The sequence below is a fragment of the Erinaceus europaeus genome, chromosome 16, assembly GCF_950295315.1.
Source record: "Erinaceus europaeus chromosome 16, mEriEur2.1, whole genome shotgun sequence".
NCBI classification, from domain to species: Eukaryota; Metazoa; Chordata; class Mammalia; order Eulipotyphla; family Erinaceidae; genus Erinaceus; species Erinaceus europaeus.
In genome coordinates, this window is record NC_080177.1 from 48,543,536 (window position 1) to 48,554,526 (window position 10,991).

The window sequence follows — 10,991 nt, forward strand, 5'->3', positions numbered from 1 at the left end:
CTGAGAAGTTTGTCACTTTCTCCACAACCTGTTCCCATCAAACCACCAGGCGCAAGCTTTCTCCTCCTCACAGCACTACTCCACCTCTTCTATCTCTACTTTCTCCCCAATAAGTACAGAATGAGAAAGGTCTGACTTACACAGGCTTACATAGAGTTCTTAGAATGTATTTTGTTCACCTGAAAAATAAAACTTGTAAAAAATATACAGGGCTTTTTTTTTTTTTTTTTTTAGAACATGTAATATCTTAAATGGCTGAATTATAAATAATGTCTCTGGCTGGGTATGAGGCGCGTGCTGGAGTCAATGTCCCAATTCCAGTGAAGGCTTCAGAGTCAGCAGGCCAGTGGCTGGCCCAGGGAGGGGGGTCTCTCTTGATTCTGTGATCTGGTCCCAAGTGTGTTTTACAGTTCAGAATTCAGGAGTCAGGAGTGGACAGAGGACCGGACTCCTTGATGTCCTCTTGCGAGTTCAAAGCATTCTTGGAATAAGAGATCAGTTTACAAATTATTAAAATATAGGACTAAAAATCCACACAATAAATATAAATCACAGGTTATAGTTAAAGTTATAAAGTGGCATTATATACTTCTCCCCCTACCACTCCCACCCAAAATGTAAAAAGGCCTCTTAGGCTTTTCTTAATTACTCAGGAAATCTCTAGCCAAGACACTCTGGGGGTGTGACCAGCCTGGCCTGAGCCAGTGATAGCTCAGCTGCTGTTATCTGGTCCCCAACAGGGAATGGCATGACACAGGCTGTTGTCCTGTGAACTTAGATCACAGCTAACTTGAGCACAGGCCAGAAAACTGGAGACAAACTGTTTCAGGACTCAGGTGGCTAAGTTTTTATCTTTTTTCTTTTGAAGTGCCTCATATCCCCAAAAAGGAAACACTAAGGGGGTTGATAGCTTGTCACTACCCACACTGCCTGAAAACAAGTGGCAGGAAGAAAAAGAATCCAAACTGAAAACATGCTGTCCTCGTGCTGTGTGTATGGCATTTCCCCTCCACAGTGCTCCTTTCATGCCTACAGGCTGCATATAAGAAGGGTTTACCAGGGGTGGTAAAGGAGACTGGAATCAGCCTTCCCGGGACAACTCTCAGTTTGGAGTCCATCTTTCAATCCTGTCCTCTCCTGAGATGTCTCCCAACCTGGGGACTCAAAGCTCTGCTCTCCTAAAAGATTGTTCTCTGTGTAGGGTGAGCTGTCACTAAGGTTCAGGGAAAAGGGGAGGACAGGTAGTAACAGGATCAAGACATGATCTTGAGGAGCAGGGGGAAAATATAGATAAAACACTTGTGAGCCACTCTGGACTCCAGAAGCTTGCTCTTCCTCCAGAGGGCTGTGAAGGGGCCAAGGACAGAACACAGCAGCAGAGGCCTACCCACCCCCCTTCCCTGGCCTCCGCCCAGACACTGAAGGCTGCAACAGGAAGACTGGTGGGAGACTGGTGGGGGGCGGGAGGGGGGTTCGGGGTGGCTGGAGTGGGGAGAAGAGGCAGCCTCTTTTCCTAAGCCATGTTACATCCATGTTAGAGTCCTTTAACAGGTCCCGGGATGATTATACTATCTTTGTCAAACAGGAGAGTGAGTGGGGGCTGATTTAAAAGAAAATAAAAGCAACAATAATTGTGCCCTTCTGGCTAGCTGCCATGGTGGGGGGGTCAGCAGATAGCCCTCGCTCGACCCCTCAGCCAGCAACTCCCCAGAGTGTGGGAGGACGGATACACACGGTTCGCGTCGGTATAGCTGCGAGTGCATATGGCGACAGCTCTACAGGGATCTGGAAATGCCAAGCCTCCGTGGCCACTGCAACTAGGTCTCCGTACCTGAGCTCCACTACTCTGGGTGCCCTCCTCCTGGCTGGCGAGAGCTTCAGCTTAGCGAAGGAAGGCTCCCTGCGCCCCCTCCCTCCCCTGAGTCTGGGGGAGCCAGAGTCTCCCTGCACTCCAGTGGGACACACGCGGGCGGGCGGTCGGCGCAGGATCGCAGCCGGGGCCCCTCCCCACGCAGTGGCGCCGAGGCTGGAGGTCCGGTTGCGGAGGCGCTGGCCGGCGCGGCCGCGGTGCTCGGCCCGTAGTGCAGCAGCCCGGCGCCGCTCCCGGAGCTCAGCGCCCGCCGCCCCGTCCCGGCGCCCGCTCGAGCGGCGCTGCCCGCGGCCCGGCGGCGGGGGGCTCGGCGCGGCGGGACGGCCCCGTGGCGTTGGGTTCCGCCGCCCCCGACGTCCCGGCCGGGCCCGAGCCGTTGGTCCCCGGGGGCGGGCCCGCGGAGCTCCCCGAGGTCCCGGCGCCCACCGGCTGCCAGATGAGGCTGTAGTAGACGGCCAGCACGATGGCGGCCAGCGACACGGAGAGCACGTAGGCGAACACGGTGGCGAGCCGGACCCACTTCTTGTTGGTCTTGGCCGCCATCTTCGCCTTCTTGTCCCCGGTGTAGGTGGCCGGCTTGCCGCGCTCGGCCGGGCCCGCGGCGCGCTCCGTCATGGGGGGGGCCCGGCCTCTACCCCGGCGCTCCACCGCCCCGGCTGCGGGGGGCCTGGCGGCCCGCGGACGATGCTCTGGGGGCGGCCCGGCGCCCCGACTCCCCGCCGCTCCGCGCTCCGCTCCTCCACCGCGTCGCCGCCGCCCGCGCCTGTCACCGCCGCCAGCGCCGCCGCCGCCGCCGGCCCGCCAGCTGCTTGCCCGCCTTCGCTGCCGCCGCCACTGCCGCCACTGTCACCCGGCTCAGCGCCCCCATAAGCTGCTGCGTTGCCGCCGCGGGCCGCTGCTCCACTGCAGCGGCCGCGCTACTCCGCCAGCCCCTGACTTGCCGCGCGCCGGGGGGCGGGCCCGGCACCGCGGGGGGTTGTTCTTAAAAAGGCGACGTCGGGCTCCGGAAGTCGCGCGCAGCCTCGCGGACGCCCGCGCCTCAGGGGGAAGCGAGGTTGGCTCTTAAAAGGGCCATGGCGACGTCTCCTTCCCCCGTCCCCCGCGCGCTGGCGTGGCAAAGGGGGCGTCCCGCGTCTCTTTAAGAGGCCGAGGCAGTGCCGGGGTGGGGCGGGGCGCGGAACTGGGAGGGGGCCGCCTGCTCCGCCGCTGGGCACCGCCTCTCCTCGCCCTGGCAGTCCCTACTGACAGGTGTGGCAGACCCCCCCCAGGCCTCAGTTTACCTCAGTTGTGGAACGACGCCTTCGTCGGGGCCCTGGGTGTCCTCGTACCTGGAGCCTGGCTGCAGCGGAGAGCCTGAGCCGCGCCCCCCACCCGGCTGGGAGTAGAGTTTTTGGCGGGCCAGGGATCTTCCTCTGCGAGACCCCCCGGGGTAGCTCGTGCCGAGCTGGCCCCCTGGAGTCTCTCGCATCCTAGTCCCAGGTTTGGGCCTTTCCTCCGACTTTGGGGTGCACAGGGGCTCCTGGGAGTGCTGCTCTCAGAGGTTCCCTCCCACATTCCCTTCGGAACTCAGGGTGTAGGAGGGAGGCTGTGTCCCCCCATCTCCTTCCCAGTTGCAGCTGATGCACCCTGGGTCTGTCTGCTTGCTGGCTTCCTTCCTTCCTTCCTTCCTTCCTTCCTTCCTTCCTTCCTTCCTTTCTTCCACCCGTTCTCCCCATCCCCTCTCTAGAAAGCTTCCCAGACGTCCTGCTTCCCTCCTCCTAGAATTCTCCTTCCTGTCTTCCATGTGCGGGAGGGGGGAGATGCGGAGTCTGGGCATCTTGATGGGCGCACATGTGAGGGTGGGGGAGCTGGCAGCATGGGTGTGTGCGGGCCGAGGACTGTGGGTGTCTTTGGAGGCTTTATGGGTGAACCCTCTCTCTCCATGGCCCTGCACAGGCGAACCTGATCCCGGACTCTGGGGGGGGGGGGGGTGTTCTCACTGTCCACCGCATCTCCCCTCCTCCTCCTTGTGATCTTTAGCTTCCTGACTCAACACTACCTTCTGAGGAGCTGATGCACAAACACTGCCCCAGCGCTGAGCGAGCTGGTCAGCAACAGCTGGAACCTCAGGCTTCTAACCCGGGCCCTTACTCCTTGTCCTTGAGGCCCAAGTGTGACTGGGTGACTAGCAATGGCCCCTGGTTACTATTTCCAGGAAAAGCTTGCCTTTCTGCTTTCTGAGAAAACCGGAGTACATTGGAAGTTCAGGGTGTATGTTGCTTTCTGTAGGCTGATGGGGGAAAGCCGGTCTCTCTGTGCCTACTTAACTCCCAGAGCAGCTTGTGGACGTTCCCAGATTGTTCTGTCATTCTCCTGCCCTCAGGCCACCCTGGCAGGACTGATCATTTAATCCTACCGACTAGAGAACCACGAGTTATTCTTAAAGATTCTATTGACCAATTCCAAGCCTTCGTCTACCCTACTTATTGTATGCACTTATTCTGTTGCAAATCAAATCTCTTTTTATTTGGTTCCTAGTGGCATAGGGAAATAGCCTGCCAGGCTCTCGTATATCCTAGACTATTTTATTTGAAGTCCTTAATCCAATTCCTTCCTAATCTTCTCTAAACCAAATAGTGCCAGTTTTATTTTAACCTGTTACCAATAAGACCTATTTATTATTATCTGAATTTACATAGTGTCTTTTACCTCAGGAACTCAGAATGCTTTCAGATATCATTGAGCCTGATCTCTCTGGTGCCCTAGCCATTAAGAAAACATTAGTCAACTATTCTTGTTGCAGACAATTAATGGGCCCCCTAGTGGCCTGAAAGTGAAATTGTCATTCAAAATGCCTCTCCCCTAGTGAGGGCTGGAGCGTTCAGAGAAATCCCCTCAGAGAAGTCAGGGGAGGGAAAGACCCTAGAGGTCGTCTTTGTAAAAGCCACCAGTGGCCTTAGAAGCTCCTCCACAATATCCCCGTGAGACACATCCGAGAGTCAGCCAACTGTGCCCTTATGTTGGTGTAGATAACAACCTCCTCCCTAGGGCAGCTTTTTCTAGCTTTGGAAAATTCTGGCCAATTATAACAACAGCAACAGTCCAGAACCTCATTATGTGCTGAGCCTGTTCTAAGCACTTGTGTTCTTTGCCTCACAACCACCAATTAGGTCTTTCTACTTCTCTTCACTTTTAGAGGTGAAGAACCTGCCTCCAAAAGGTTATGCAGCTTGCTTCAAATCATATAATGAGATAGGACTCAAATCTGAGTCTTAGGGGCCGGCAAGACAGTTCTCTTGGATAACGCTCTTGCTTGGTCATGGTTCCAGCCTGGTCCCACCACACCGAGGAAAGCTCCAGTGCTATGGTGTCTTTCTCTTGTGTCTCTCTATCTCTGTCTTTCTGTCTGAAAAGTTGACCTAGAGTGGTAAATAACCAGTCATGACCAAATTAAATCTTAGAAAAGACTCAAATGTGAGTTTTCTTTCTTCGTATTATTTTTTTATTTGATAGGACAGATAGAAATTGAGAGAGGGAAAGAGAGAGGGAAAGAGAAAGAGAGACACCTGCAGACCCGCTTTACCACTTGTGAAGTGCCCCCCCCCCCCCCGCTGCAGGTAGGGAGTCGAGGCTCAAACCCATCCTCGTGCATGATAACATGTGTCCCCACCACCTGACAGAAATCAGTCTTTCTGAATCAAGGTCAGAAAGACTGGCAGGACTGAACTTAGTCTGTTTAGTGCTGTGAGGTACTACCTAGCACACTTTCAGAACAGAGTGCTGACTCATTCCTCTAGCTGCCAGGAGGGTTGGATGCTCTTGGGTGAGTGGGAGTTGCCCTCAGGTGACAAAGAAAATTACCCTTCTCTTTCTACTGGCCTGCAACACCAATAAATGTGGCAGCAAGACCTAGTGGGAGATGTGCAAGGACTCTTGAGGAAAGAGAGGGAGGTAAGCCCCCCAAAAGCCAGAGTGAACTGGGGGAGCCAGGGAAGGATGCAGAGCCTGCATCACGGGCAGGACTCAGTATTAGGAAGAATATGGGAGTTAATGAGCATCAGGCCACTCTCTCATCTTTGGACAAGGATCCTGACAGTCAGGAGAAAGCCCTGGTCCACCAAGTGAGATGGAAACAGAGGAACTACCATGGCAGAAGTGGAAGAAGGGGTTAAAAATCCTAGAGGGTAACTTTGGAGGTGGATGAAGAGTTGGATGCTCCTGAGTGAGGTCCCCAGTTTGATCCCATGTATCAGAGTGATGCTCTAGTTCTGTCTCTTCTTCTCCTCTCCCTTTCATCAGGTGGGGTGTCCAGACAAGAAAACTCTGCCAATGCCAGCAGGACAAGACATCCTGAGGCAGGCCAGGCTGAGGGGCAAAAATGGCACTGCTCAGGCTGTGCCAGCCAACTTCAGACTTTGGGTTTCAGGGATCATCTTTGTATTCTGGAAAACTGATGCCTCTAAAGAGTTTTCCTTTTTTTAAAATGTATTTTATTTTATTATTGCATAGGACAGAGATAAATTGAGAGGTGGAGGGGGAAATAGAGACAGAGAGACATCTGCAGACCTGCTTCACCGCTTGTGAAGTGACCCCCCTGCAGGTGAGAAGCTGGGGGCTTGAACTGGGATCCTTGAATAAATCTGTGTTTCTTACTATGTTCGCTTAACCCAGTGTGCCACCACCCAACCCCTCTAAAGAGTTTTTCTAAGAAAAAAAAAGTGTGTGTGTGTGTGTGTGTGTGTGTAGGGGCTGGTTGGTAATGCACCTCATTAAGCATACATGCTAGCATGTACAAGGACCTGGTTTCAGACTCCCAGTTCCCATCTGTAGGGTGTGTGGGGGGGAGCTTCAGGTGCAGTGAAGCAAGTACTGCAGGAGTCTCTCTGTCTGTCTCCCTCTCTATCTCCCCTTCCCTCCAATTTCTCTGTCTTATCATATAAAGAAAAATTTTAAAAGGTGTGTGTGGGGGGATATGGCTGCTGGGAGCAGTGGATTCTTTTTGTTTGCCCTAAGCCCTAGCGATAACCCTGGTGGCAATTAAAAAAAAAAGTGGTTGAGCTGGGGTGATAGCATAGTGGTTACGCAACAGATTTTCATGCTGGAGGGTTCCACATCCCAGGTTCCACCCTCAGCACCACCAACAGCTACAGCTGAGCAGTGTTCTGGGGGAATAAATAAATAAGTAAACGAGACTTCTGTCTGCTGTCATGTGCCATGTTCCAAACAAGACAGACATTCAGAATAGTTTTCAACATTTCAGGAAATTCAAATATTTGGTTATCAGTTTAAAAGTTTATTCCATGTGTGTTAACATAAATAGCATATTTTAAAGGAAAAAGCAATATTTTCTTTTAAAAAGTGAAGAGTAGATAGATTCTTCCTCCTCTCCCCTCCCCGTACATGTTAGCAAATCTTGGCTTTATAAAAAGAAAACTGGATTTCCATATCTTCTCCTGTTAGAAATACATTATTTTGACTAAATTATATGAAAAAATAGTTTTACCCAGATATATAGTTGGAAAAGAGAGTAACAATTTAACAGGCTTTTTCAATAATTGGGAGTATATATTTGTGACATTTGACCAAACTCAATAAGTAATATTTGCTTTTAAAATTTAATTTTTTATGATAAAGAGAGAGAATATCAGAACATCACTCTATTAAATGCAGTGCTTGGGATTCAACTTGGCACCTCATGTTTGAAAGTCCCACACTCTTCCCACTATGCCACCTCCTGGGCTGCATGCAACTTTCTTAAATGGTAGTTGTAATGTGGAATATGAAACTGTAGCAGCGAGCCCTTTTATTTCATTACATTCAGTCTATTACTTGGTCCACTGAGTTACAATGATATTTAATTATTAATATTTTTACCAGACCATTGCTAGCTCTGTCTTAAGGTGGTGCTGTGGATTGAATCTGGGACCTCTGGTGCCTCAGACTTGGAAGCCTGTTGCATTACCATTGACACTATCTCCCCAGCCTTTATGTTGATTTTTAAATAATTGATATAGAGCCAGGGAGATAATATGGTGGCTATGTAAAAGTCTTTCAGGTCTTTTGCTGTAGATTAGATTAAGCAATATTTTGAAAATCCTATTTGTTAAATCAGAAAAAAGCTTTTAAGTTTTGTGCATTTTGCCACGCTCACAATGATGCATACAGGGTTTCTAAAATTTTAATTTTTCACTTGAAAGCTCACACTTTATCATTGGCAACAAACACTATTGGCTCTTTTTCGGCAAAGTCATTGGCTCACTTGGTTCAAATTTGAGAAAGCATTTGCCAAGCAAATGTGAATAACCATTGTTTATTTTTTTCAGATAAGAATGGTGTTCCATGAGAAGGTGATTAGTTTAGCAAGTCACAAAGTGCATTCTTTTTAAAAAATAATTAACTAGTTAATTAATTATTGTGGTGTATTGCACCAAAGTAAAATACTCTGGGGTGGGACGGGGAGGGTTCAGGTCCATATGATGGTAGAGGAGGACCTATAGGGGGTTAAATTGTTATGTGAAAAACTAAGAAATGTTACACATGTATATACTACAGTATTTTACTGTCAACTGTAAACCATTAATCCCCCAATAAAGAAATAAAAAAATTAATTATTGATTTTTTTGTTATTGTTGTTAATGAACCCAGGACTTCACCCTTATGTGATACTATGAGGAGTCATCACCTCGCTCCTTCATCAACACATTCTCTTGTGAAATTGACTCTTTTCTAGTTATTTTTTTCTTTTCCTTTTGCCTCCAAGGTTATCTCGCTGGGGCTCAGTGCTGGTACTACAAATCCACCTCACCCAGTGGCCTTTTTATCCTATTTTTTTCTTCCTAATTTTTTTTAAAGATGGCACAGAGAGAAATTGATTGAAGCAGACCCCTTGCAGGTGGGTGACAGGGGCTCAAACCCTGGTCCTTGCACTTGATATGTGTGCTTAACCTGCTGTGCCATCAGCTGGCCCCTCTTTTAGTCTTTCTTCTTCCCTTCTTTCACAGTGAACTACCAGAACAGTTTGGTGCCATTGCAATGTCAGCACAGTTAAAAAGGCAAATGACATCTTATTATTGCCTAGCGAATATCTTGACCATGTGTAGCCTCTCCAATGGTCTCAGGACCCTCAAGAGATCTGCAGATCATATCCAATAATGACGACATCCATAATAACAACAATAAAAAAAAAACCAAGGGGCAACAAAAGGGGGAAAAAAGGGCTTCTCAGCTTTGCCACACACTGACAAAAAATAAATCTTTTAAAAAATATTTATTTATTCCCTTTTGTTGCCCTTGTTGTTTTATTATTGTAGTTATTGTTGTTGATGATGATGTTGTCGATGTTAGGTAGGACAGAGAGAAATGGAGAGAGGAGGGGAAGACAGAGAGGGGGAGAGAAAGATAGACACCTGCAGACCACTTGTGAAGCAATTACCCTGCAGGTGGGGAGCCGGGGGCTCGAACCGGGATCCTTACTCTGGTTCTTGCACTTCGAGCCACCTGCAGTTAACCTGTTGTGCTACCGCCAGATTCCCTCATATTTTTTTAAAAGATGTATTTATTAATGAGAGAGAGGAGGATGAGAGAGAGAGAGAGAACCAGAGCTCTGGCCCAATACTCTTCCTGCAAGCCAGTTGCAGAATAATTCTGATGTAATTGGCTTATCTGAGTCACCCAAAATTCTTACCCTTGGGCCCCTAGAGAGCCAGTCTCAGCCATCTGAAGGCTGATCACAGGTGGTTCTACATGGTTCCTTCCCCTGTCTGCCACAGCCCCCTGCCCTGCTGCCCTCTATCAAAACTCTGGAGCTTGTGGGCATCACATATCATCACACATAATCTCTCAGAACCCTCTGAATACATCAGCTGTGGCCTGACAACTTACAAATTAGAATGGGGTAAATCTTCCTGGAGTACAGAACTGTCACCACACACTGGAACCAAGAGTGAAGTTCTTTTTTTATTGTTGTAGTTATTGTTGTTGTTATTGATGTTGTCTTTGTTGGACAGGACAGAGAGAAATGGAGAGGGGAGGGGAAGACAGAGAGGGGGAGAGAAAGATAGACACCTGCACACCTGCTTCACTGCTTGTGAAGTGACTCCCCTGCAGGTGGGGAGCTGTGGGCTCGAACCATGATCCCTACGCTGGTCCTTGCAATTTGCGCCACCTGCACTTAACCCGCTCCGCTACCACCCAATTTCCCCCAAGAATGAAGTTCTTAAGGACAATGTGGTGGCACACCCGGTAGATAGAGCACACACATTACCATGCACAAGAACCTGGGTTCAAGCCCATGGTTCCCAACTACAGGGGGAAACTGCACAAGTGGTAAAGCAGTGCTACAGGTCTCTCTCCTTTCTCTCTCTCTCTCTCTCCCTCCCTTTCTTCCTCTCTTCTTCCTTCCCTTTCTGTCTCTCATCCTCTAGAGGAAAATAAAATGGCCACTGGGAATGATAGAGCTATGCAGACATCAAACTCCAGATGGCCCTGCTGGTTAAAAGAAAAAAAAAAGAAAAAAGAATGAAGTCCTTCAGATATCCAGACTTGGGGCTGAAGCAACTCACCCTGTAAAGCAGTAGAGCAGTGCTATGGTGTCTCCTCTCTCCCCCTTCTGTCTTTATCTGTCTTTTAAAAAAGTCTGCTGGTAATGGTGGCAGTAAATAAAAGAAAAAGGGAAGAAATCCAAACTTCTGGGGGTAGAGCTAAAGTAAGAACCTGGAAGGCCCTGACCTCATCACAGATCCACTTCCGACCTGCCTTTCCTTTCTCCAGGGTGAATTATTCTTTGCTAACAAATTTCCTCTTGATCTTTTTCTCTTTGTAGGCTGAAAAAGAAAAAGAAGAAAGGAAAGAAGAGAAGAGAAAAATTCATGCAAATCCTGCACCACTTTTCTTTCCCTTCCACCACCCCAGATCCCCCATAGTCTAGTATGTGAGCAGGATGGAGAATCACTGGGCCTGGTGCTTGACTCCTGCCCAGCAGACAAAGAGTCTAGATATTGAGTTTTTGGCAGGCATGCTGTTTGACTCAGACAGAACTGGCTGTCAGCAAAAGCCCTCAGCTTCACTCACATGTTCTTCCGCTGTTCTGAGCACCCTCCATGCCCCAGTACCACCAGGGGCTTGGAGGCAAACAGGGAGCTCT

At 49.5% G+C, this 10,991-nt stretch overlaps 1 protein-coding gene across 1 annotated transcript; it reads right to left on the reverse strand.

Moving 5' to 3' along the window:
• Positions 1-151: 151 nt before the first annotated feature.
• INAFM2 (InaF motif containing 2) lies at positions 152-2,987 on the reverse strand. The gene has a single exon (XM_060175153.1). It carries the CDS (start codon positions 2,483-2,485, stop codon positions 2,111-2,113), a length of 375 nt encoding a protein of 124 aa, XP_060031136.1. The 5' UTR covers positions 2,486-2,987; the 3' UTR covers positions 152-2,110.
• Between the last annotated feature and the right edge of the window lie 8,004 nt (positions 2,988-10,991).

What these genes read in the sequence shown, in the direction of transcription:
- INAFM2 (XM_060175153.1), bottom strand. Translation starts at nt 2,485, where the DNA reads ATGACGGAGCGCGCCGCGGGCCCGGCCGAGCGCGGCAAGCCGGCCACC.